Raw genomic sequence first — 27833 nt, 5'->3', positions numbered from 1 at the left:
CAAACGAAGTATGTACATGCATGAGGGCATTGTAGTTAGTGAGCATGATTCGGATTCTTCAAAGCATTCATTGCATTCTCATGCATCTAGTGAGGAAGAGAGCGAATGTCCACTTGAAGGGGACTTGTTAGTTGTGAGAAGACTTCTTGGACAAGTTTCACAACCTTTTGATGAAAGTCAAAGGGAAAATATTTTCCATACAAGATGTCTTATTCAAAACAACATTTGTTCCTTGATAGTGGATGGGGGTAGTTGTGCAAATGTGGCTAGTACAAGAGTAGTAGATAAGCTTGGATTGCCTACTATCTCTCATACAAAGCCCTACAAGTTACAATGGCTTAGTGAAGTAGGAGAAATAATTGTTAATAAACAAGTCCTCATCCATTTCTCCATTGGCAAATACAAAGATGAGGTATTATGTGATGTTGTGCCCATGGAAGCCACTCATGTTCTTTTGGGAAGGCCTTGGCAATTTGATAGAAAAGTTTTACATGATGGCTTTACCAACAAATTATCTTTTGAATTCCATGGTCACAAGGTTACTTTAAAATCTCTCTCTCCAAGAGAAGTCCATGAGGACCAAGTTATCATGAAGAAAAAGAGGGAGAGTGAAAAAGATAAAAAAGATAAGAGTTATAAGCCTACACTCCTTGTGTCTAGGCGTGACATTGAAAGGGAAATAGTGGCTCATCATCCTCTTTTTTTAGCCATCCCTAGAACTCTTAGCATAGAATCACTTGTTGATAGTCCTCATTGCTTGGAAAATTTGGTAGAAGAGTTCAAAGATGTGTTTCAAGATCCTCCAAATGGACTTCCACCTTTGAGAGGGATTGAGCACCAAATTGATTTGATACCGGGCTCTTCTTTACCAAATCGTCCCGCATATAGGACCAATCCAAGTGAAACCAAGGAAATTCGCCAACAAGTTGAGGCTTTAATTGAAAAAGGGTGGGTGCAAGATAGCATGAGTCCTTGTGCTATGCCTATCATCTTAGTGCCAAAAAAGGATGGCACATGGCGAATGTGTTCGGATTGTAGGGCCATCAATAACATAACCATTAAGTATAGGCATCCCATACCTAGACTAGATGATTTGTTGGATGAATTACATGGTTCAAAAATCTTTTCAAAGATTGATCTTAAAAGCGGCTACAATCAAATCCGTATCAAACCGGGTGATGAATGGAAGACGGCTTTTAAGACCAACTTTGGTTTATATGAGTGGTTAGTTATGCCTTTTGGTTTAACTAATGCACCAAGTACCTTCATGCGCCTCATGCATCATGTTCTTAGACCTTTCATTGGTAAGTTTGTTGTGGTTTACTTTGATGACATTCTCATTTATAGCTTATCTTTGAATGACCATAGGTTGCATGTTAGGCAAGTTTTGGAAACCCTTAGGAAGGAACATTTGTATGCTAACCTTGCTAAATGTATGTTTGCTCTTGATCATATAGAATTCCTAGGGTTTGTTGTGAGTTGTAAAGGGGTCCATGTGGACAAAACAAAGGTGGTGGCCATTCAAAATTGGCCTACACCAAAATCTTTGAATGAGGTCCGAAGTTTTCATGGGCTTGCTTCTTTCTATAGAAGATTTGTCCCAAACTTTGGTACCATTGCCGCACCACTCAATGACATAGTGAAAAAGGATGTGGTCTTTCATTGGGGAGAAGCACAACAAAATGCTTTTGATACTTTGAAAGAAAAATTGACTAATGCTCCCATCTTGGCCCTTCCTAATTTCACTAAGAGATTTGAGATTGAGTGTGATGCTTCAAGCATAGGTATTGGGGCTGTTCTCCTTCAAGAGGGCCACCCCATAGCCTATTTTAGTGATAAATTGAAGGGAAGTCATCTCAACTATTCCACCTATGATAAGGAATTATATGCACTTGTTAGGGCTTTGTTTACTTGGCAACACTATCTTTTTCCCAAAGAGTTTGTGATACATAGTGATCATGAATCTCTTAAATATTTGAAAAGCCAAAACAAACTTAACAAGAGGCATGCTAAGTGGGTGGAATTCATTGAGCAATTTCCTTATGTGATCAAACACAAGCAAGGCAAAATAAATATTGTGGCGGATGCTCTTTCTAGAAGATACACCTTGCTAAATCTTTTAACCTCTCAATATCTTGGTTTTGATCACATTAAGGAACTTTATCATGATGACCTTGATTTTTCTCTCCTCTATCAAGAGTGTCTTAAGGGAGGACACAAAGATTTTTTTATTCAAGATGGCTTTCTTTTTAAGGGAAAACGTCTTTGTGTTCCCCAATGCTCTATTAGATTATCTCTTGTTAGAGAAGCTCATGAGGGGGGCTTAATGGGACATTTTGGGGTTGCTAAAACTTTGGATGTGTTGCATGAACATTTCTTTTGGCCTTATATGCATAAACATGTTCATAGTTTGTGTGATAAATGCATAGCTTGCCGCAAAGCTAAATCTAAAATGCATCCCCATGGTCTTTATACTCCTCTTCCTATCCCTTCAATGCCTTGGGTAGATATATCTATGGATTTCATCTTAGGCTTACCCAAGACATCAAAGGGAAAGGACTCCATTTTTGTGGTAGTGGATCGTTTTTCAAAGATGGCTCACTTTATTCCTTGCCACAAAGTGGATGATGCATGCCACATTGCAAACCTCTTCTTCCAAGAAGTGGTTCGCTTGCATGGGATTCCTAGGTCTATAGTGTCCGATAGAGATCCTAAGTTTTTGAGTCACTTTTGGAAGACCTTGTGGGGCAAGCTTGGAACTAAGCTTTTATTTTCTACCACTTGCCACCCACAAACTGATGGTCAAACCGAGGTGGTGAATAGAACTTTGGGACAGCTATTGAGATGCTTTATTTCGGGGAATCCTAGAGTGTGGGAGAATTTACTACCCCATGTTGAGTTTGCATATAATCGAGTAGTAAATTCTACCACCTCCCATTCTCCTTTTGAGGTGGTCTATGGGTTTAATCTCCTAACACCTCTTGATCTTCTTCCTATTCCCCTTCTTGAAGATGTCTTGTGCAAAGATGGGGATGAAAAGGCTTCTTTTGTGAAAACTTTGCATAAAGACATCAAGAAGAGAATTGAGAAGAAGGTGGGCAAGTATGCTGAACTTGCCAATAAAAGGAGAAAAGCATTGTTGTTTGATGAGGGCGATTGGGTTTGGCTTCACTTGAGGAAGGATCGTTTTCCTACTCAAAGGAAGTCCAAACTAATGCCTTGAGGGGATGGACCTTTCCAAGTCCTCAAGAGGATTAATGACAATGCTTATGAGTTAGATATGCCTGATACATTCTTAGGTAGTCATACTTTTAATGTCAGCGATCTAACTCCTTTTTCTGTAGGTCTCCAGAATTCGTGGTCGAATTCTCTCCAACTCGGGGAGTATGATGGAGATCAAGCCCAAGAGAACATGGAGGCCACTCATCAAGCTCAAGAAGAGGTGGAGGCACAAATGGAGGACGCCCATGGAGGTCAAAGTCCACCTCAAAGGATTACAAGAAGCATGTTCAAAGCCTTGGGAGCTAGAGGACAATTATTTTCTCTTTTTGTAGTGTCTTTAGTTGAAGGTGCTTAGAGGGAAACCATAGAAACCTCTTTTGTTATAGCATCTTTTAGGTTTTAGTTAGGAGCTTTAGGGGGGTGTATTAGTAGATAGGTGTAGGAGTAGAATAGGGGGTGCCAAAGTGAAGGAAAGGATCACACCTTCCTTGCTTTGCAAATTAGCGCCGGTTCTAGATGGTTTTGGGAGGGAATTTTGAATTGTTTAGCTTTCATTTTTCAGCACCTTAGGCTATAAATAGAGGTGCCTTCCTTGTAAAATTCAGATTGGAATTTATCTAAAGAAACTATACTCAAAATTGGAGTGAGCATTTGGAGAGCTTTTGAGCTTCTACTCTAGTCTTATCTTGAACGACCATGGTTTCCTCAAGGGGCGGCTTGCACACTCATCTAGGAGCATCCATACTTCTAGTGGCGTGATCATCCAACCTATCTTCCATCTTCATGAGCATTCTCTTCTCCTTCCATTCTTCTTCTTCAATTTGTTCATGTTGCCTTGAGTTTTGAGTTGTTTTTGTTTCGGTTTCTTTAATTTTCCAGCACCTATATTCTGTTTGTTTCTTAATTCTGTTCGGTACTTTTGTTTTTGATTCAATTCTGTTCGGTCTCTTCTTTTTATTTTTCCTTTGTTGATTCAATTTGACAATATTTGGTTCATCCAAATGAGTTTGGGATTTGGTACTTGTTATTGGTGAGTTCTTGATTTTAGAACCATGATCCAACTTCTAAGAAAGTGCCTCTATATTTTCCAGCTCAAGGTGATTCCTCAAAGTGGCAAGAATCTTGTTCTATGTGGCTATTGGAATCACATCAGTTTTTGTGCAATCTTGGTGGGGAATTGTCACAAATGCATCAAAAATGAGGTGTGAAAAGTTTGGTTGCAAAATGAATTTATCTTGGTTGGGTTTTGGGTTAGCCAAGTTCGGTGGATTGGCTTTTTTTTGCCTTGGTAGCAAATTTGGTGAATAAGTGAAGTTATGGTTTTTGTGCAATCTTTGTGGGGAATTGTCACAAATGCATCAAAAATGAGGTGTGAAAAGTTTGGTTGCAAAAGGAATTGATCTTGGTTGGGTTTTGGCTTAGCCATGTTCGGTGGATTGGATTATTTTGCTTTGGTGGCAAAAATGGTGAATAAGTGAAGTTATGATTTTTGTTCAATCTTGGTGGGGAATTGTCACAAATGCATCACAAATGAGGTGTGAAAAGTTTGGTTGCAAAAGGAATTGATCTTGGTTGGGTTTTGGCTTAGCCAATTTGGGTGGATTGGCTTTTTTTGCCTTGGTAGCAAAATTGGTGAATAAGTGAAGTTATGGTTTTTGTGCAATCTTGCTGGGGAATTAACAAAAATGCAAGAAAAATGAGGTGTGAAAAGTTTGGTTGCAAAATGAATTGATCTCGGTTGGATTTTTGCTGAGCCAAGTTCGGTGGATAGGCTTTTTTTGCTTTGGTAGCAAAATTGGTTAATAAGTGAAGTTATGGTTTTTGTGCAATCTATGTGGGGAATTGTCACAAATGCATAAAAAATGAGGTGTTTAAAGTTTAGTTGCAAAAGGAATTGATCTTGGTTTGGTTTTTGCTTAGCCAAGTTCGGTGGATTGGCTTTTTTTGGCTTGGTAGCAAAATAGGTGAATAAGTGCAATTATGTTTTTTGTTCAATCTTGGTGGGGAATTGTCACAAATGCATAAAAAATGAGGTGTGAAAAGTTTGGTTGCAAAAGGAATTGATCTTGGTTGGGTTTTGGCTTAGCCAAGTTCGGTGGATAGGATTTTTTTGCTTTGGTAGCAAAAGTGGTGAATAAGTGAAGTTATGATTTTTGTTCAATCTTGGTGGGGAATAGTCACAGATGCATCACAAATGAGGTGTGAAAAGTTTGGTTGCAAAAGGAATTGATCTTGGTTGGGTTTTGGCTTAGCCAAGTTGGGTGGATTGGCTTTTTTTGCCTTGGTAGCAAAATTGGTGAATAAGTGAAGTTATGGTTTTTGTGCAATCTTGCTGGGGAATTAACAAAAATGCAAGAAAAATGAGGTGTGAAAAGTTTGGTTGCAAAATGAATTGATCTCGGTTGGGTTTTTGCTTAGCCAAGTTCGGTGGATTGCCTTTTTTGGCCTTGGTAGCAAAATTGGTGAAAAAGTGAAGTTATGGTTTTTGTGCAATCTTTGATGTGATTCCAATAGCCACATAGAACAAGATTCTTGACACTTTGAGGAATCACCTTGAGCTGGAAAATATAGAGGCACTTTCTTAGAAGTTGGATCATGGTTCTAAAATCAAGAACTCACCAATAACTAGTACCAAATCCCAAACTCATTTGGATGAACCAAATATTGTCAAATTGAATCAACAAAGGAGAATAAAAAGAAGAGACCGAATAGAAATTAAGTAAGAACACATAAGAACCGAATATAAAAGGAATTGAAAAACAAAAACAGAACACATGTGCTGGAAAATGGAATAGCCGAACCAAAACATGCTCAAGAACACAAGACAACAAGAGTAATTGAAAGAGAAGAAAGGAAGGAGAAGAGAATGCTCATGAAGATGGAAGATAGGTTGGATGATCACGCCACTAGAAGTATGGATGCTCCTAGATGAGTGTGGAAGCCGCCACTTGAGGAAACCATGGTCCTTCAAGATAAGACTAGAGTAGAAGCTCAAAAGCTCTCCAAATGCTCACTCCAATTTTGAGTATAGTTTCTTTAGATGAATTCAAATCTCAAATTTACAAGGAAGGCACCTCTATTTATAGCCTAAGGTGCTGAAAATTGAAAGCTAAAACAAATCAAAATTCCCTCCAAAACAAGCTAGAACCGGCGCTCAAAAGCAAGGCAAGGAAGGTGTGATCCTTTCCTTCACTTTGGCACCCCCTATTCTACTCCTACACCTATCTACTAATACACCCCCCCTAAGACTCTTAACTAAAGACTAAAAGATGCTTTAACAATAGAGGTTTCTAATGTTTCCCTCTAAGCACCTTTCTAAACAATATTTATTTAAAACTTGGCCTTGCCCTTCATGGGATGGTCTTTGGGCTTTTGTGGGCTTGGGCTTGGGCTTGGGCTTTATCTTTTGCAAAGATTAACAAGAAAAACTTTAAATGTGAAGGCGAATGATCTTGTTCTTCATTATAAAAAGCCACCTTTAGTTGATTCTCATCATACTCCCCGAGTTGGTGAGAATTCGCCCACGAATTCTGAATCCCTGCATATAACAAAGTAAGTTTAGTTTTACAATTAAAAGTGGAAGAAAAATGTAAACATGACTTAGCATTTGTAAATAATGGGATTTCAGAAAAGGAGGTTCTATAAATCGACCAAGTTGGAAAAATTTGTTTGGGAATGATGTGATGTTTTGGAAAAAGACCTCTTAAATGGTGACAACCATTAGGAGGTATGAACAAATCATCCCTAACATTTTTTAACCAAGATGGTGGTGAAATAGGAATCTTGGGTAATGAAAAAGATAAGGAAGGAAAACACCTTGGAGGTGAAAGGATAAGACCCATGTCAACTTGGCCTTCTTTGTCTTTTTCTTGTTTACTTATGGTAGGTGGGTGAGTTAGGTCTTGTTTTACTTTGTTGATCTTTAAGATTTGCTTTTGTGGACAATGAAGAGCTATGTGCCCAAAACTTAAACATTTAAAACATTTGGTATTTGAAGTTTTGGTAGGCGACTTAGGAGTAGAAGGTTTTGTAGTAGAAACGTTTTTTGGAAATATGGTTTGTTTGGAAAAATTGGAAGGAGAATTTTGAGTAGACATTTTGTTGGCATCCTTCCTAGAAGAGTTGTAGAAATCATCATCATGAGTATTTTTGAAAGTTGTTTTCAAAAGATAGGATTCCACCTTGATGGCTTGGCGAAACACTTTCTTTAAAGAAGAGTACTCAATTAATTCTACAATTTCTCTAATATCTCTTCTCAAACCACGTACAAACCATTTTATCTTTGACTCTTCATTAGCATGCATATTCATTTTAGTCAAAGTTGTTTCAAAATCTTTAAAGTATTCTTCTACCATCCTATGTCCTTGAGGAAGCCTTTGGAACTTCAACAAGTGTTCCTTCCTAGAAGGAGGAACAAACCTCGCGCGCATACACTCTTTCAAAGCATTCCAAGAAACCACGGGAGGTTTCTTGCGATATATAATGTCCATTACAATTTTATGCCACCATTCTTTGGCATAGCCCAAAAAGGATAAAGAACCTAATCTAAGTTTTTGGTCATCTTGGACCTTATACACATGAAAATAATGGTCAACCTTAGTCTCCCATTCTAAATACACATTAGGATCACTATCACCATTAAAACTATGGACTTTTTTACAAGCAATGTTGAACACTTGGTGATATCTTTGGTCACGGTTATAGCTCTCTTCATGAGAATGATGGTGATGCCTCCTTCTTCTATGTTCTTCTTCACCAAGGACTGAAGCTTTGGAAGGAGAATGCTGTTTGTAAGATGCACCACTTGAATAGCCAGCCATTTTGCAAATAAAAAAACAGCAAACACACAAAAACAGCAAACAAGTTAAGAAACAAAATTAGCAAAAACAGTGAGCTTTTTGGCAATGAAACTGCCGAAGTGAAATGAGGCTGAAAAAAGAAATCACTCTCAAAGAAATAATGTTCTTGCACCAATCTGATCTTGAGGCCTTGGAATCCTCAAATGAAATATGTCAAAGCAAGCACACCAATCTTAAGAGCAAACCACCACAAAACCAAAGAAACAATAAAGACAAACAAGAAAAGGTATAAGCAAGGAAAAGGTAATTGCAAAAGGAATACTATATGTAAGACAAACTCAAAGAATAAGAATGAAAGACAATCAAGAAAATAAAGAACTCAATGAGAAAAGTAGGCACACAAAAGAATACCTAAGGAAAAGCACTAGAGGAGATGAAGAAAACAAAAAATTTAGCTACTGGAAATTTTTTTTTTTTTTTATGCAAACTGTGTTTGATATTCACTGATTTAACTGGAACTTTGTAGAGCGAACTGGATTATGAAATTTATACCACAGAAACTTCAAGATGTTAACTCAAAAATGGCACTGGAATCAATTAAAAACAGTAAGCCAATTGAGAGAAATAAATTTTTTAAAATCACTGCCAGATTACCGTATTTTTTTCGGCAGGAATGTACACTTTTTTTATTTTATTTATCATTTTTTGTGTACTTCATATTTTTGAATGATTCTTTTTTCTATTCTTTTCTAACACTTTGAATATCTCAAATCCAGAATTTCAGAATTTTACAGTACGTAAATCAGTTGCAATAAGGAAAAACAGTAAGCACTTTTTTCAGAAACAGAGGAATCCTAATAGGAATAAAAAACAGGATGATGAACTAGCAAAGACATAATAGAAAATGATGTAGTGGAACTTGTATAGGTCTAGAATACAAGTATGAACTCAATTCTAAAAAGAAAATGCACAAAGGATCAACATCAAATCAGAAAATTATATGACATCAAAAGCAAGAAACAATCAAAACAATAAAAGTACTACTAGAAGTAATGACATATATGGAATAACATGACTAAGACAAAACTTGACATGATTCAAAAATTAAAAGACACATCACAAATTGTAATAGGTGAAAGGAAGCTTAAGGTAAACTCTAGGAAGGATAATGCCATTCCAAAAGAGCAACCATACTCATAAGAATTATGAGTGCCATAAACCTTTCCTCAAACACTTGGAGCAAAAGAAAAACAGCAAGAATACTCAATTAAAATTCTAAAACAGAAACTGAAATTGCAAGAAATTAAAGAGCTCTTGAAATTAAAGTGCACACAACTCAACAATTAACAAGAATGAACCTAAGACTCATGATACCACATGATGTGTTTCCAATAGCCACATAGAACAAGATTCTTGACACTTTGAGGAATCACCTTGAGCTGGAAAATATAGAGGCACTTTCTTAGAAGTTGGATCATGGTTCTAAAATCAAGAACTCACCAATAACAAGTACCAAATCCCAAACTCATTTGGATGAACCAAATATTGTCAAATTGAATCAACAAAGGAGAATAAAAAGAAGAGACCGAATAGAAATTAAGTAAGAACACATAAGAACCGAATATAAAAGGAATTGAAAAACAAAAACAGAACACATGTGCTGGAAAATGGAATAGCCGAACCAAAACATGCTCAAGAACACAAGACAACAAGAGTAATTGAAAGAGAAGAAAGGAAGGAGAAGAGAATGCTCATGAAGATGGAAGATAGGTTGGATGATCACGCCACTAGAAGTATGGATGCTCCTAGATGAGTGTGGAAGCCGCCACTTGAGGAAACCATGGTCCTTCAAGATAAGACTAGAGTAGAAGCTCAAAAGCTCTCCAAATGCTCACTCCAATTTTGAGTATAGTTTCTTTAGATGAATTCAAATCTCAAATTTACAAGGAAGGCACCTCTATTTATAGCCTAAGGTGCTGAAAATTGAAAGCTAAAACAAATCAAAATTCCCTCCAAAACAAGCTAGAACCGGCGCTCAAAAGCAAGGCAAGGAAGGTGTGATCCTTTCCTTCACTTTGGCACCCCCTATTCTACTCCTACACCTATCTACTAATACACCCCCCCTAAGACTCTTAACTAAAGACTAAAAGATGCTTTAACAATAGAGGTTTCTAATGTTTCCCTCTAAGCACCTTTCTAAACAATATTTATTTAAAACTTGGCCTTGCCCTTCATGGGATGGTCTTTGGGCTTTTGTGGGCTTTGGCCTTCTTGGGCTTGGGCTTGGGCTTGGGCTTTATCTTTTGCAAAGATTAACAAGAAAAACTTTAAATGTGAAGGCGAATGATCTTGTTCTTCATTATAAAAAGCCACCTTTAGTTGATTCTCATCAATCTTGGTGGGGAATTGTCACAAATGCATAAAAAATGAGGTGTGAAAAGTTTGCTTGCAAAAGGAATTGATCTTGGTTGGGTTTTGGCTTAGCCAAGTTCGGCGGATTTGCTTCTTTTTCCTTGGTAGCAAAATTGGTGAATAAGTGAAGTTATGGTGTTTGTGCAATCTTGGTGGGGAATTGTCACAAATGTATAAAAAATGAGGTGTTAAAAGTTTGGTTTCAAAAGGAATTGATCTTGGTTGGGTTTTGGCTTAGCCAAGTTCGGTGGATTGCCTTTTTTGGCCTTGGTAGCAAAATAGTTGAATAAATGAAGTTATGGTTTTTGTGCAATCTTGGTGGGGAATTGTCACAAATGCATCAAAAATGAGGTGTGAAAAGTTTGATTGCAAAAGGAATTGATCTTGGTTGGGTTTTGGTTTAGCAAAGTTCGGTAGATTGGCTTTTTTTGCCTTGGTTGCAAAAATGGTGAATAAGTGAAGTTGTGGTTTTTGTGCAATCTTGGTGGGGAATTGTCACGAATGCATAAAAAATGAGGTGTGAAAAGTTTGGTTGCAAAAGGAATTTATCTTGGTTGGGTTTTGGCTTCGCCAAGTTCGGTTGATTGGCTTTTCTTACCTTGGTAGCAAAATTGGTGAAGAAGTGAAGTTGTGGATTTGTGCAATCTTGGTGGGGAATTGTCACAAATGCCTAAAAAATGAGGTGTGAAATGTTTGGTTGCAAAAGGAATTGATCTTGGTTGGGTTTTGGCTTATCCAAGTTCGGTGCATTGGCTTTTTTTGCTTTGGTAGCAAAAATGGTGAATAGGTGAAGTTATGACTTTTGTGCAATCTAGGTGGGGAATTGTCACAAATGCATAAAAAATGAGGTGTTAAAAGTTTGGTGGCAAAAGGAAATGATCTTTGTTGGGTTTTGGCTTAGCCAAGTTCGGTGGATAGGCTTTTTTTGCCTTTCACAAATGCATCAAAAATAAGGTGTGAAAAGTTTGATTGCAAAAGCAATTGATCTTGGTTGGGTTTTGGCTTAGCCAAGTTCGGTGGATAGGCTGTTTTTCCCTTGGTAGCAAAATTGGTGAATAAGTGAAGTCATGGTTTTTCTGCAATCTTGGTGGGGAATTATCACAAATGCATCAAAAAATGAGGTGTGAAAAGTTTGGTTGCAAAAGGAATAATTGATCTTGGTTGGGTTTTGGCTTAGCCAAGTTCGGTGGATTGGCTTTTTTTGCTTTGGTAGCAAAAATGGTGAATAGGTGAAGATATGATTTTTGTGCAATCTTGGTGGGGAATTGTCACAAATGCATCAAAAATCAGGTGTTAAAAGTTTGGTTGCAAAAGGAATTGATCTTGGTTGGGTTTTGACTTAGCAAGATTGGTGGATTGGCTTTTTTTGCCTTGGTAGCAAAATAGGTGAATAAGTCAAGTTATGGTTTTTGTGCAATCTTGCTGGAGAATTGTCCCAAATGCATCAAACATGAGGTGTGAAAAGTTTGGTAGCAAAAGGAATTGAACTAGGTTGGGTTTTGGTTTAGCCAAATTCGATGGATTGGGTTTTTTTGCCTTGGTAGAAAAATTGGTGAATAAGTGAGGTTATGGTTTTTGTGCAATCTTGGTGGGGAATTGTCACAAATGCATAAAAAATGAGGTGTGAAAAGTTTGGTTGCAAAAGAAATTGATCCTTGTTGGGTTTTAGCTTAGCCAAGTTCGGTGGATTGGCTTTTTTTGCCTTGGTAGCAAAATTGGTGAATAGGTGATGTTATGGTTTTTGTGCAATCTTGGTGGGGAATTGTCACAAAAGCATAAAAAATGAGGTGTGAAAAGTTTGTTGGCAAAAGGAATTGATCGTCGTTGGGTTTTGGCTTAGCCAAATTCGATGGATTGGGTTTTTTTGCCTTGGTAGCAAAATTGGTGAATAAGTAAGTTATGGTTTTTGTCCAATCTTGGTGGGGAATTGTCACAAATGCATAAAAAATGAGGTGTGAAAAGTTTGGTTGCAAAAGAAATTGATCTTCGTTGGGTTTTAGCTTAGCCAAGTTCGGTGGATTGGCTTTTTTTCCCTTGGTAGCAAAATTGGTGAATAAGTGATGTTATGGTTTTTGTGCAATCTTGGTGGGGAATTGTCACAAAAGCATAAAAAATGAGGTGTGAAAAGTTTGGTGGCAAAAGGAATTGATCGTCGTTGGGTTTTGGCTTAGCCAAATTCGATGGATTGGGTTTTTTTGCCTTGGTAGCAAAATTGGTGAATAAAGGAAGTTATGGTTTTTGTGGAATCTTGGTGGGGAATTGTCACAAATGCATACAAAATAAAGTGTGAAATGTTTGGTTGCAAAAGGAATTGATCTTGGTTGGGTTTTGGCATAGCGAAATTCGGCGGATTGGGTTTTTTTTTGCCTTGGTAGCAAAATTGGTGAATAAATGAAGTTATTGTTTTTGTGCAATCTTGGTGGGGAATTGTCACAAATGCATAAAAATGAGGTGTGAAAAGTTTGGTTGCAAAAGAAATTGATCCCTGTTGGGTTTTGGCTTAGCCAAGTTCGGTGGATAGGCTTTTTTTGCCTTGGTAGCAAAATAGGTGAATAAGTGAAGTTATGGTGTTTGTGCAATCTTGGTGTAGAATTGTCCCAAATGCATAAAAAATGAGGTGTGTAAAGTTTGGTTGCAAAAGGAATTGATCTAGGTTGGGTTTTGGCTTAGGCAAATTCGATGGATTGGGTTTTTTTGCCTTGGTAGCAAAATTGGTGAATAAGTGAAGTTATGGTTTTTGTGCAATCTTGGTGGGGAATTCTCACAAATGCATAAAAAATGAGGTGTGAAAAGTTTGGTTGCAAAAGAAATTGATCCCTGTTGGGTTTTGGCTTAGCCAAGTTCGGTGGATAGGCTTTTTTTGCCTTGGTAGCAAAATAGGTGAATAAGTGAAGTTATGGTTTTTGTGCAATCTTGGTGGAGAATTGTCCCAAATGCATCAAAAATGAGGTGTGAAAAGTTTGGTTGCAAAAGGAATTGATCTAGGTCGTGTTTTGGCTTAGGCAAATTCGATGGATTGGGTTTTTTTGCCTTGGTAGCAAAATTGGTGAATAAGTGAAGTTATGGTTTTTGTGCAATCTTGGTGGGGAATTGCCACAAATGCATAAAAAATGAGGTGTGAAAAGTTTGGTTGAAGAACGAATTGATCTTGGTTGGGTTTTGACTTAGCCAAGTTCGGTGGATTGGCTTTTTTTCCTTCGTAGCAAAATTGGGGAAAAAGTGAAGTTATGGTTTGTGTGCAATCTTGGTGGGGAATTGTCAAAAATGCATAAAAAATGAGGTGTGAAAAGTTTGGTTGCAAAAGGAATTGATATTGCTTGGGTTTTCGCTTAGCCAAGTTTGGCGAATTTGCTTCTTTTGCCTTGGTAGCAAAATTGGTGAATAAAAGAAGTTATGGTTTTTGTGCAATCTTGGTGGGGAAATGTCACAAATGCTTAGAAAATGAGGTGTGAAAAGTTTGGTTGCAAAAGGAATTGATCTTGGTTGGGTTTTGGCTGAGCCAAGTTCGGTGGATTGGCTTTTTGTGCCTTGGTGGCAAAATTGGTGAATAAGTGAAGTTATCGTTTTTGTGCAATCTTGGTGGGGAATTGTCACAAATGCATACAAACTAAGATGTTGGTTGCAAAAGGAATTGATCTTAGTGGGGTTTTGACTTAGACAAGTTCGATGGATTGGCTTTTTTTGCCTTGGTAGCAAAATTGGTGAATAAGTGAAGTTATGGTTTTTGTGCAATATTGGTGGGGAATTTTCACAAATGCATAAAAAATGAGGTGTGCAAAGTTTGGTTGCAAAAGGAATTGATCTTGGTTGGGTTTTGGCTTAGGCAAGTTCGGTGGATTGGGTTTTTTTGCCTTGGTAGCAAAATTGGTGAAGAAGTGAAGTTATGGTTTTTGTGCAATCTTGGTGGGGAATTGACACAAATGCATAAAAAATGAGGTGTGAAAAGTTTGGTTGTAAAAGAAATTGACCTAGGTTGTGTTTTGGCGTTGTCAACTTCGGTGGATTGGCTTTTTTTGCCTTGGTAGCAAAATTGGTGAATAAGTAAAGTTATGGTTTTTGTGCAATCTTGTTGGGGAATTGTCATAAATGTATAAAAACTAAGATCTTGGTTGGGTTTTGGCTTAGCCAAGTTCGGTGGATTGGGTTTTTTTGCCTTGGTAGCAAAATTGGTGAATAAGTGATGTTATGGTTTTTGTGCAATCTTGGTGGGGAATTGTCACAAAAGCATAAAAAATGAGGTGTGAAAAGTTTGGTGGCAAAAGGAATTGATCGTCGTTGGGTTTTGGCTTAGCCAAATTCGATAGATTGGGTTTTTTTTGCCTTGGTAGCAAAATTGGTGAATAAGTGAAGTTATGGTTTTTGTGCAATCTTGGTGGGGAATTGTCACAAATGCATAAAAACTAAGATCTTGGTTGCAAAAGGAATTGATCTTAGTTGGGCTTTGACTTAGACAAGTTTGGTGGATTGGCTTTTTTTGCCTTGGTAGCAAAATTGGTGAATAAGTGAAGTTATGGTTTTTTGCAATCTTGGTGGGGAATTATCACAAATGAATATAAAATGAGGTGTGAAAAGTTTGGTTGCAAAAGGAATTGATCTTGGTTGGGTTTTGGCTGAGCCAAGTTCGGTGGATTGGCTTTTTGTGCCTTGGTGGCAAAATTGGTGAATAAGTGAAGTTATCGTTTTTGTGCAATCTTGGTGGGGAATTGTCACAAATGCATACAAACTACGATGTTGGTTGCAAAAGGAATTGATCTTAGTTGGGTTTTGACTTAGACAAGTTCGATGGATTGGCTTTTTTTGCCTTGGTAGCAAAATTGGTGAATAAGTGAAGTTATGGTTTTTGTGCAATCTTGGTGGGGAATTGTCACAAATGCATAAAAAATGAGGTGTGAAAAGTTTGGTTGCAAAAGGAATTGATCTTGGTTGGGTTTTGGCTTAGGCAAGTTCGGTGGATTGGGTTTTTTTGCCTTGGTAGCAAAATTGGTGAAGAAGGGAAGTTATGGTTTTTGTGCAATCTTGGTGGGGAATTGACACAAATGCATAAAAAATGAGGTGTGAAATGTTTGGTTGTAAAAGAAATTGACCTAGGTTGTGTTTTGGCGTTGTCAACTTCGGTGGATTGGCTTTTTTTGCCTTGGTAGCAAAATTGGTGAATAAGTAAAGTTATGGTTTTTGTGCAATCTTGTTGGGGAATTCTCATAAATGTATAAAAACTAAGATCTTGGTTGGGTTTTGGCTTAGCCAAGTTCGGTGGATTGGGTTTTTTTGCCTTGGTAGCAAAATTGGTGAATAAGTGATGTTATGGTTTTTGTGCAATCTTGGTGGGGAATTGTCACAAAAGCATAAAAAATGAGGTGTGAAAAGTTTGGTGGCAAAAGGAATTGATCGTCGTTGGGTTTTGGCTTAGCCAAATTCGATGGATTGGGTTTTTTTGCCTTGGTAGCAAAATTGGTGAATAAGTGAAGTAATGGTTTTTGTGCAATCTTGGTGGGGAATTGTCACAAATGCATAAAAAATGAGGTGTGAAAAGTTTGGTTGCAAAAGAAATTGATCTTCGTTGGGTTTTATCTTAGCCAAGTTCGGTGGATTGGCTTTTTTTGCCTTGGTAGCAAAATTGGTGAATAAGTGATGTTATGGTTTTTGTGCAATCTTGGTGAGGAATTGTCACAAAAGCATAAAAAATGAGGTGTGAAAAGTTTGGTGGCAAAAGGAATTGATCGTCGTTGGGTTTTGGCTTAGCCAAATTCGATGGATTGGGTTTTTTTGCCTTGGTAGCAAAATTGGTGAATAAAGGAAGTTATGGTTTTTGTGGAATCTTGGTGGGGAATTGTCACAAATGCATACAAAATAAAGTGTGAAATGTTTGGTTGCAAAAGGAATTGATCTTGGTTGGGTTTTGGCATAGCGAAATTCGGCGGATTGGGTTTTTTTTTGCCTTGGTAGCAAAATTGGTGAATAAATGAAGTTATTGTTTTTGTGCAATCTTGGTGGGGAATTGTCACAAATGCATAAAAATGAGGTGTGAAAAGTTTGGTTGCAAAAGAAATTGATCCCTGTTGGGTTTTGGCTTAGCCAAGTTCGGTGGATAGGCTTTTTTTGCCTTGGTAGCAAAATAGGTGAATAAGTGAAGTTATGGTGTTTGTGCAATCTTGGTGTAGAATTGTCCCAAATGCATAAAAAATGAGGTGTGTAAAGTTTGGTTGCAAAAGGAATTGATCTAGGTTGGGTTTTGGCTTAGGCAAATTCGATGGATTGGGTTTTTTTGCCTTGGTAGCAAAATTGGTGAATAAGTGAAGTTATGGTTTTTGTGCAATCTTGGTGGGGAATTCTCACAAATGCATAAAAAATGAGGTGTGAAAAGTTTGGTTGCAAAAGAAATTGATCCCTGTTGGGTTTTGGCTTAGCCAAGTTCGGTGGATAGGCTTTTTTTGCCTTGGTAGCAAAATAGGTGAATAAGTGAAGTTATGGTTTTTGTGCAATCTTGGTGGAGAATTGTCCCAAATGCATCAAAAATGAGGTGTGAAAAGTTTGGTTGCAAAAGGAATTGATCTAGGTCGTGTTTTGGCTTAGGCAAATTCGATGGATTGGGTTTTTTTGCCTTGGTAGCAAAATTGGTGAATAAGTGAAGTTATGGTTTTTGTGCAATCTTGGTGGGGAATTGCCACAAATGCATAAAAAATGAGGTGTGAAAAGTTTGGTTGAAGAACGAATTGATCTTGGTTGGGTTTTGACTTAGCCAAGTTCGGTGGATTGGCTTTTTTTCCTTCGTAGCAAAATTGGGGAAAAAGTGAAGTTATGGTTTGTGTGCAATCTTGGTGGGGAATTGTCAAAAATGCATAAAAAATGAGGTGTGAAAAGTTTGGTTGCAAAAGGAATTGATATTGCTTGGGTTTTCGCTTAGCCAAGTTTGGCGAATTTGCTTCTTTTGCCTTGGTAGCAAAATTGGTGAATAAAAGAAGTTATGGTTTTTGTGCAATCTTGGTGGGGAAATGTCACAAATGCTTAGAAAATGAGGTGTGAAAAGTTTGGTTGCAAAAGGAATTGATCTTGGTTGGGTTTTGGCTGAGCCAAGTTCGGTGGATTGGCTTTTTGTGCCTTGGTGGCAAAATTGGTGAATAAGTGAAGTTATCGTTTTTGTGCAATCTTGGTGGGGAATTGTCACAAATGCATACAAACTAAGATGTTGGTTGCAAAAGGAATTGATCTTAGTGGGGTTTTGACTTAGACAAGTTCGATGGATTGGCTTTTTTTGCCTTGGTAGCAAAATTGGTGAATAAGTGAAGTTATGGTTTTTGTGCAATATTGGTGGGGAATTTTCACAAATGCATAAAAAATGAGGTGTGCAAAGTTTGGTTGCAAAAGGAATTGATCTTGGTTGGGTTTTGGCTTAGGCAAGTTCGGTGGATTGGGTTTTTTTGCCTTGGTAGCAAAATTGGTGAAGAAGTGAAGTTATGGTTTTTGTGCAATCTTGGTGGGGAATTGACACAAATGCATAAAAAATGAGGTGTGAAAAGTTTGGTTGTAAAAGAAATTGACCTAGGTTGTGTTTTGGCGTTGTCAACTTCGGTGGATTGGCTTTTTTTGCCTTGGTAGCAAAATTGGTGAATAAGTAAAGTTATGGTTTTTGTGCAATCTTGTTGGGGAATTGTCATAAATGTATAAAAACTAAGATCTTGGTTGGGTTTTGGCTTAGCCAAGTTCGGTGGATTGGGTTTTTTTGCCTTGGTAGCAAAATTGGTGAATAAGTGATGTTATGGTTTTTGTGCAATCTTGGTGGGGAATTGTCACAAAAGCATAAAAAATGAGGTGTGAAAAGTTTGGTGGCAAAAGGAATTGATCGTCGTTGGGTTTTGGCTTAGCCAAATTCGATGGATTGGGTTTTTTTTGCCTTGGTAGCAAAATTGGTGAATAAGTGAAGTTATGGTTTTTGTGCAATCTTGGTGGGGAATTGTCACAAATGCATAAAAACTAAGATCTTGGTTGCAAAAGGAATTGATCTTAGTTGGGCTTTGACTTAGACAAGTTTGGTGGATTGGCTTTTTTTGCCTTGGTAGCAAAATTGGTGAATAAGTGAAGTTATGGTTTTTTGCAATCTTGGTGGGGAATTATCACAAATGAATATAAAATGAGGTGTGAAAAGTTTGGTTGCAAAAGGAATTGATCTTGGTTGGGTTTTGGCTGAGCCAAGTTCGGTGGATTGGCTTTTTGTGCCTTGGTGGCAAAATTGGTGAATAAGTGAAGTTATCGTTTTTGTGCAATCTTGGTGGGGAATTGTCACAAATGCATACAAACTACGATGTTGGTTGCAAAAGGAATTGATCTTAGTTGGGTTTTGACTTAGACAAGTTCGATGGATTGGCTTTTTTTGCCTTGGTAGCAAAATTGGTGAATAAGTGAAGTTATGGTTTTTGTGCAATCTTGGTGGGGAATTGTCACAAATGCATAAAAAATGAGGTGTGAAAAGTTTGGTTGCAAAAGGAATTGATCTTGGTTGGGTTTTGGCTTAGGCAAGTTCGGTGGATTGGGTTTTTTTGCCTTGGTAGCAAAATTGGTGAACAAGGGAAGTTATGGTTTTTGTGCAATCTTGGTGGGGAATTGACACAAATGCATAAAAAATGAGGTGTGAAATGTTTGGTTGTAAAAGAAATTGACCTAGGTTGTGTTTTGGCGTTGTCAACTTCGGTGGATTGGCTTTTTTTGCCTTGGTAGCAAAATTGGTGAATAAGTAAAGTTATGGTTTTTGTGCAATCTTGTTGGGGAATTCTCATAAATGTATAAAAACTAAGATCTTGGTTGGGTTTTGGCTTAGCCAAGTTCGGTGGATTGGGTTTTTTTGCCTTGGTAGCAAAATTGGTGAATAAGTGATGTTATGGTTTTTGTGCAATCTTGGTGGGGAATTGTCACAAAAGCATAAAAAATGAGGTGTGAAAAGTTTGGTGGCAAAAGGAATTGATCGTCGTTGGGTTTTGGCTTAGCCAAATTCGATGGATTGGGTTTTTTTGCCTTGGTAGCAAAATTGGTGAATAAGTGAAGTAATGGTTTTTGTGCAATCTTGGTGGGGAATTGTCACAAATGCATAAAAAATGAGGTGTGAAAAGTTTGGTTGCAAAAGAAATTGATCTTCGTTGGGTTTTATCTTAGCCAAGTTCGGTGGATTGGCTTTTTTTGCCTTGGTAGCAAAATTGGTGAATAAGTGATGTTATGGTTTTTGTGCAATCTTGGTGGGGAATTGTCACAAAAGCATAAAAAATGAGGTGTGAAAAGTTTGGTGGCAAAAGGAATTGATCGTCGTTGGGTTTTGGCTTAGCCAAATTCGATGGATTGGGTTTTTTTGCCTTGGTAGCAAAATTGCTGAATAAGTGAAGTTATGGTTTTTGTGCAATCTTCGTGGGGAATTGTCACAAATGCATCAAAAATGAGGTGTGAAAAGTTTGGTTGCAAAAGGAATTGAACTTGGTTGGGTTTTGGCTTAGCCAAGTTCGGTGGATTGGCTTTTTTTGCATTGGTAGCAATATTGGTGAATAAGTGAAGTTATGGTCTTTGTGCAATCCTGGTGGGTAATTGTCACAAGTGCATAAAAAATGAGGTGTGAAAAGTTTGGTTGCAAAAGGAATTGATCTTGGTTGGGTTTTGGCTTAGCCAAATTCGGTGGATTGAATTCTTGTACCTTGGTAGCAAAATTGGTGAGTAAGTGAAGTTATGGTTTTTGTGCAATCTTGGTGGGGAATTGTCACAAATGCATAAAAACTAAGATCTTGGTTGCAAAAGGAATTGATCTTAGTTGGGCTTTGACTTAGACAAGTTTGGTGGATTGGCTTTTTTTGCCTTGGTAGCAAAATTGGTGAATAAGTGAAGTTATGGTTTTTTGCAATCTTGGTGGGGAAATATCACAAATGAATATAAAATGAGGTGTGAAAAGTTTGGTTGCAAAAGGAATTGATCTTGGTTCGGTTTTGGCTTAGCCAAGTTCGGTGAATTGGCTTTTTTTGCCTTGGTAGCAAAATTGGTGAATAAGTGAAGTTACAGTTTTTGTGGAATCTTGGTGGGGAATTGTCACAAATGCATCAAAAATGAGGTGTGAAATGTTTGGTTCCAAAAGGAATTAATCTTGGTTGGGTTCTGGCTAAGCCAAGTTCGGTGGGTTGGCTTTTTTGCCTTGGTAGCAAAATTGGTGAATAAGTGAAGTTATGGTTTTTGTGCAATGTTCGTGGGGAATTGTCACAAATGGATAAAAAATGAGGTGTGAAAAGTGTGGTTGCAAAAGGAATTCATCTTGGTTGTGTTTTGGCTTAGTCAACTTCGGTGGATTGGCTTTTTTTGTCTTGGTAGCAAAATTGGTGAATAAGTGAAGTTATGGTTTTTGTGCAATCTTGGTGGGGAATTGTCACAAATGCATAAAAACTAAGATCTTGGTTGGGTTTTGGCTTAGCCAAGTTCGGTGGATTGGCTTTTTTTGCCTTGGTAGGAAAATTGGTGAATAAGTGAAGTTATCGTTTTTGTGCAATCTTGGTGGGGAATTGTCACAAATGCATCAAAAATGAGGTGTGAAAAGTTTTGTTGCAAAAGGAATTAAACTTTGTTGGGTTTTGGCTTAGCCATGTTCGGTGGATTGTCTTTTTTTTGCATTGGTAGCAATATTGGTGAATAAGTGAAGTTATGGTCTTTATGCAATCCTGGTGCGCAATTGTCACAAGTTCATCAAAAATGAGGTGTGAAAAGTTTGGTTGCAAAAGAAATTGATCTTGGTTGGGTTTTACCATAGCCAAGTTCGGTGGATTGGCTTTTTGTGTGGCAAAATTGGTGAATAACTGAAGTTATGGTTTTTGTGCAATCTTGGTGGGGAATTGTCACAAATGCATAAAAACTAAGATCTTGGTTGCAAAAGGAATTGATCTTAGTTGGGTTTTGAGTTAGATAAGTTCGGTAGGGAATTGTCACAAGTGCATAAAAAATAAGGTGTGAAAAGTTTCGTTGCAAAAGGAAATGATCTTGGTTGGGTTTTGGCTTAGTCAACTTCGGTGGATTGGCTTTTTTTGCCTTGGTAGCAAAATTGGTGAATACGTGAAGTTATGGTTTTTGTGCAATCTTGGTGGGGAATTGTCACAAATGCATCAAAAATGAGGTGTGAAAAGTTTGGTTGCAAAAGGAATTGAACTTGGTTGGGTTTTGGCTTAGCCAAGTTCGGTGGATTGGCTTTTTTTGCATTGGTAGCAATATTGGTGAATAAGTGAAGTTATGGTCTTTGTGCAATCCTGGTGGGTAATTGTCACAAGTGCATAAAAAATGAGGTGTGAAAAGTTTGGTTGCAAAAGGAATTGATCTTGGTTGGGTTTTGGCTTAGCCAAATTCGGTGGATTGAATTCTTGTACCTTGGTAGCAAAATTGGTGAGTAAGTGAAGTTATGGTTTTTGTGCAATCTTGGTGGGGAATTGTCACAAATGCATAAAAACTAAGATCTTGGTTGCAAAAGGAATTGATCTTAGTTGGGCTTTGACTTAGACAAGTTTGGTGGATTGGCTTTTTTTGCCTTGGTAGCAAAATTGGTGAATAAGTGAAGTTATGGTTTTTTGCAATCTTGGTGGGGAAATATCACAAATGAATATAAAATGAGGTGTGAAAAGTTTGGTTGCAAAAGGAATTGATCTTGGTTCGGTTTTGGCTTAGCCAAGTTCGGTGAATTGGCTTTTTTTGCCTTGGTAGCAAAATTGGTGAATAAGTGAAGTTACAGTTTTTGTGGAATCTTGGTGGGGAATTGTCACAAATGCATCAAAAATGAGGTGTGAAATGTTTGGTTCCAAAAGGAATTAATCTTGGTTGGGTTCTGGCTAAGCCAAGTTCGGTGGGTTGGCTTTTTTGCCTTGGTAGCAAAATTGGTGAATAAGTGAAGTTATGGTTTTTGTGCAATGTTCGTGGGGAATTGTCACAAATGGATAAAAAATGAGGTGTGAAAAGTGTGGTTGCAAAAGGAATTCATCTTGGTTGTGTTTTGGCTTAGTCAACTTCGGTGGATTGGCTTTTTTTGTCTTGGTAGCAAAATTGGTGAATAAGTGAAGTTATGGTTTTTGTGCAATCTTGGTGGGGAATTGTCACAAATGCATAAAAACTAAGATCTTGGTTGGGTTTTGGCTTAGCCAAGTTCGGTGGATTGGCTTTTTTTGCCTTGGTAGGAAAATTGGTGAATAAGTGAAGTTATCGTTTTTGTGCAATCTTGGTGGGGAATTGTCACAAATGCATCAAAAATGAGGTGTGAAAAGTTTTGTTGCAAAAGGAATTAAACTTTGTTGGGTTTTGGCTTAGCCATGTTCGGTGGATTGGCTTTTTTTTTGCATTGGTAACAATATTGGTGAATAAGTGAAGTTATGGTCTTTGTGCAATCCTGGTGCGCAATTGTCACAAGTGCATCAAAAATGAGGTGTGAAAAGTTTCGTTGCAAAAGGAAATGATCTTGGTTGGGTTTTGGCTTAGTCAACTTCGGTGGATTGGCTTTTTTTGCCTTGGTAGCAAAATTGGTGAATACGTGAAGTTATGGTTTTTGTGCAATCTTGGTGGGTAATTGTGACAAATGCATAAAAAATGAGGTGTGAAATGTATGGTTGCAAAAGGAATTGATCTTGGTTGGGTTTTGGCTTAGTCAACTGCGGTGGATTGGCTTTTTTTTGCCTTGGTAGCAAAATAGGTGAATAAATGAAGTTATGATTTTTGTGCAATCTTGGTAGGGAATTATCACAAATGCATCAAATATGAGGTGTGAAAATTTTGATTGCAAAAGGAATTGATCTTGGTTGGGTTTTGGATTAGCAAAGTTCGGTGGATTGGCTTTTTTTGCCTTGGTAACAAAAATGGTGAATAAGTGAAGTTATGGTTTTTGTGCAATCTTGGTGGGGAATTGTCACAAATGCATAAAAACTAAGATCTTGGTTGCAAAAGGAATTGATCTTAGTTGGGTTTTGACTTAGACAAGTTCGGTGGATTGGCTTTTTTTGCCTTGGTAGCAAAATTGGTGAATAAGTGATGTTATGGTTTTTGTGCAATCTTAGTGGGGAATTGTCACAAATGCATACAAAATGAGGTGTGAAAAGTTTGGTTGCAAAAGGAAATGATCTTGGTTGGGTTTTGGGTTAGCCAAGTTCGGTGGATTGGCTTTTTTTGCCTTGGTAGCAAAATTGGTGAATAAGTGAAGTTAGGGTTTTGGTGCAATCTTGGTGGGGAATTGTCATAAATGCATAAAAAATGAGGTGTGAAAAGTTTGGTTGCAAAAGGAATTCATCTTGCACTACAAGAAAAAAAGGTTTTAATGGAGGTTATTTAGCGGAGGTTAATATAACCTTAGGAATTGATTTAACTAATGAAGGTTTTTTTCTAAAACCTCAACAAAATAATGGAGGTTTTTTAACCTTAGTTAAATTCCAAAGGTTTATTCTAAAACCTCAACAAAATAACGGAGATTTTTTTAACCTTCGTTAATTTTCAAAGGTTTATTTTAAAACCTTCGCAAATTAACGAAAGTTTTTTTAACCTTCGTTAATTTACAAAGGTTTATTTTAAAACCTCCACAAAGATAACGGAGGTTTTTTTAACCTTCATTAATTTCTAAAGTTTATTTTAAAACTTCCGTAAAATAAGAGAGATTTTTTTAATCTTAGTTAATATTTACAAAAATTTATTTTAAAAATTCTGCAAAATAAGTTTATTAAAATTAATTAATTATTTATTTATTTTATATAGATATTTTTCTTAAAAATTTACTATAAGAAAAACTAGTATTTTTATCACTAAAAATATTATTTTAACAAAAATTATTTAGAAAAATATTAATATAATTCAAATATAAATTTAATAAATAAATATTTTTTAATTGTTAAATTACTAAGATTTTTCGTACAAATCTCAGTAAAATACCTGAGGTTTCTAAAACCTCAGTAATTACTGAGGTTTTCTAAAACCTCCCTAAATATCCCTAAATAAATATAATTAATTTTTTTTATCTTCCTTATACACTTAGTTTTCCACCACATACTCACTACATCTGCTAAGCCACACTTCCATAAAAAAAGTCACAAAACCCATTCTTCATTTGCTGCTCCAGAGAAGCTCTTTCCGCCTTTGCTCCACCACAGAATCGGTTCTTGGAGAAACTCTCAACCTTCTCATTTTATCTCATCTACATCTTTGTCTTTTCACATTCTCGTTCTTTCTCCTCGTCGCTGACGCCAAGTCATAGCCGGAGCTTCTCCTCGCCGAAAATATCGCAACCTCCGTCGTCAATGCCGCTCTTGCGACCTCTTCCTCAACGCATTCTCCTCTGATTCCTCCCTTCGGTCAGCAGCTATCACCGACCTCCGCGCCGCCCGCGAACGTGACCCTGCCTGGTTCTCCGCTTCAGTTCTAGGTTTTATCTAATTCAGTTTAATTTCCATGCACATCATTATTCATTCAGAAATCATGTATGTGGTGTGGTACCTGACTTTTGTGTGGAAGTGTATGAAATTTATGGCATCTTATGCACTTTTTTATCCCTTCTTAACTACATAAGAAAATTATACCGGTTTTAACATGCCTTGTGAATGCCTGCATGCTTGGAAACCATTACCCCCTAAGTTTCAGAACCCTTCCAACATGTTTCGGCTCTTGAAAAGAAATTATGCTTTGGTTCATTGTGGTAACATGCCTTTGTTAATTTACAGATACGCTGAAAATAATGGTCTTTTATTACAGTTCACAGCATATGTGTGCCTGTTCAGTTGTCATACGAAAAATTCTAACTGGTAGTTTGAGGGCAAAGTAGCAACTGGTATTAACTTTTCTATGATTTAGGCCATAATTCTTTTAAATTAAACAGGGAGAAGAGCATGGTTATGAAAAAGAGACTGGGTAGTTGCAACTGAAGTACTTATTTTTATATTTACAAGTTGGTGGAAATGGACCTTTTATTTTGGGATCTGCCTTGTTATTAAATAGCGATGGTCCAACATATTTGGGGGTGCTTTAGTATTTTTAATTGCATCTATTTGCACATCATAATAGACTCATGAAGGATCAATGAAAGTGTGGTCACTAAAGAAATTTAATTCAACGTTCATAGTTTCTATAACAACTTGACATTAATTTCTTTTCAGATTCTGATTTGACAATAATGCATCATGTTTATGTACCTACTGCGGTACTTTGTTACACAGTTATTGTGGTGCTTTGCTTATAAGAAATTTAAATGTATAGCTGGATATGGACTATTCCTGAACCTAAAGGACTTGGAAGGACAACAGCTGTGGAAGCTGAAAAATTGAATGTAGTTTCAGAGGATTGTAATTCAAGAATTCTAAGCATTTGTTACATTTCCTCCCTGCTTGATCAGTTTTAATAATTACGTGGTAGTTATCAAAGGCACTACATAGTTTCAATTAAATGTTTCGGCTATGATGTAAATCATCCTTTGAAATTCCTGTGTTTGTGTGCTTGTCTCCCTTAGTTGCAAGAGAAGGAAGTGAAACGTGAAACTAAAGGCATCTATAAAGAGGCTTTCAAGACACAAAATGCCATACAGTAAGTTATACTTATCTTACCATTTGTAGTAATTTTATTTTGTTGTTGCTTTTATACTAAAAATGTGTAACTGCATGGAATGGAATGTAGAACCCTTGATTAGACAATTTCAAACTTGGAGTTGGAATTAGCAGCTGCAAAGGCAGCTCAGGAGTCTATACGAAGTGGTGCTCCAGTACCAGAAGATATCAAGATGAGTGAATCATCTGGTAGGAGTAGGTACCTAATGGTAGTAGGAATCAACACTGCTTTCAGCAACAGAAAAAGAAGAGACTCAATTCGTGAGACATGGATGCCACAAGGTTCATAATTGCATTATTTTTCATCCTTTCTTTCTTCCCAATTATTTTTTGTTAGTACTTTTTCTTATAATGTGTTCTTGTGATAAAACGGTAAATAGGTGAGAAAAGAAAGAAGCTAGAGGAAGAGAAGGGCATTATCATCCGATTTGTAATTGGTCATAGGTGCATACCTCAACTCTTTTTCAACGATTATATAGCATAAATACCATCGTTTTATTGTCTTTATGCATCCAACTTGTATCATATATTAATTGATAGAAATAACGTGCGGTTCATCCGTTAGTCATATATTGAATTAATTGTAACTTGAGCTTTTTGGTTTTTCCTTTCTTTCACCAGTGCCACATCAGGGGGTATCCTAGACAGAGCTATTGAAGCAGAAGATAAGAAGCATGGAGATTTTCTGAGACTGGTAATGGTCCTATTTGTCTTACTGCATTTTTGCCCCAATCTCCCTTCACTTATTTGGTCTCTACTTGAATAATCACTTGACAAAATAGCATGAATTCATTTATTTAAAGGTAAAATTAAAAGAAATGCAACAAATCTGAGTGCTTTGATTCTGCAGGATCATGTTGAAGGATACCTTGAATTGTCAGCAAAGACAAAGACCTACTTTGCTACTGCTGTTAACTTATGGGATGCTGACTTCTATATCAAAGTTGATGACGATGTTCATGTAAATATAGGTATTTAAGCTTTCTCAATTTCTCATAAACTAACCTTGCTTGAGGTGTTTGTGATTAATATTGTAGGATTCTTTAAACTGTTCCACATGGATTCTTGTTTTGTACTATTCACTCCTTTTTCAGCAACACTAGGACAAACTCTAGTGAGACACCGATCAAAACAACGGGTGTACATTGGATGCATGAAATCTGGGCCAGTTCTTTCTCAAAAGTGAGGATCATTTTTTTTTATCCTTCTACTCTTTTTATGAAATGGTTGTAAACATGTACTCTTTTTATTTTAATTTTATCATGGTATCCAGAGCTTGAAAATTCATGTATCTCTTCTACTTTTTCTCAATTTTTCGTAGCTTCATAGTTTGTCTATGCCTTCTCCAACTTCTATAGCATCAACCACTCAGTTATCTTTTTTGTATTTAATATTGGAGAAGCTATCTGCTGTAATTTTTTTTATTTAGAAACAAGTTGAACCAGTTTTCAAGGCATTTCTTTATTGTCTTTTTTATTTTTTATTTTTTTTATATTGCTCAACCTTACCATTTCTATTAGCATTCCAATCCTGCACAATTTTACAATTCACAGAATTCATTCCTTAAGAATTTATCTCAGCCGCAATCTTCTTTTCAGTTTTATACAAAAACAATATAATATTTTTAAGTTTTAGTTATAACTATTTTTTTTCAGTTATAATTAAAAGTTGTAAATGTTATAACAATTATAACTATTTATTGTACTAATTTACATAGAAAAGTCATTTCCTTAGTGCTTGCTAAACACTAATTTATCTTTGCTTAATCTTCATCCTAAGATATTGTTGAAGATAAAACTTGGTCCAAATTATTTCTTTTATTTATTGAAAAAAAAAATAC

The 27833-nt window shown here is 36.8% G+C and overlaps 1 protein-coding gene across 1 annotated transcript; it reads left to right on the top strand.

The window, feature by feature from the left end:
- The first annotated feature begins 22840 nt into the window (after window positions 1-22840).
- Window positions 22841-27278, top strand: LOC137817543 (putative beta-1,3-galactosyltransferase 3). The gene is given in 8 exon segments (XM_068620830.2): window positions 22841-22845; window positions 24823-24877; window positions 25900-25973; window positions 26064-26275; window positions 26374-26437; window positions 26615-26687; window positions 26844-26964; window positions 27088-27278. Coding segments are annotated over 8 exon segments (696 nt in total). The 3' UTR covers window positions 27180-27278.
- The last annotated feature ends 555 nt before the right edge of the window (window positions 27279-27833 follow it).

Source organism: Phaseolus vulgaris, chromosome 7 (assembly GCF_051622355.1).
Source record: "Phaseolus vulgaris cultivar YP4 chromosome 7, ASM5162235v1, whole genome shotgun sequence".
In the NCBI taxonomy this organism is placed as follows: domain Eukaryota; kingdom Viridiplantae; phylum Streptophyta; class Magnoliopsida; order Fabales; family Fabaceae; genus Phaseolus; species Phaseolus vulgaris.
Note: the sequence above shows the minus strand (reverse complement) of the source record. Positions and strands in the feature narration are given on the sequence as shown.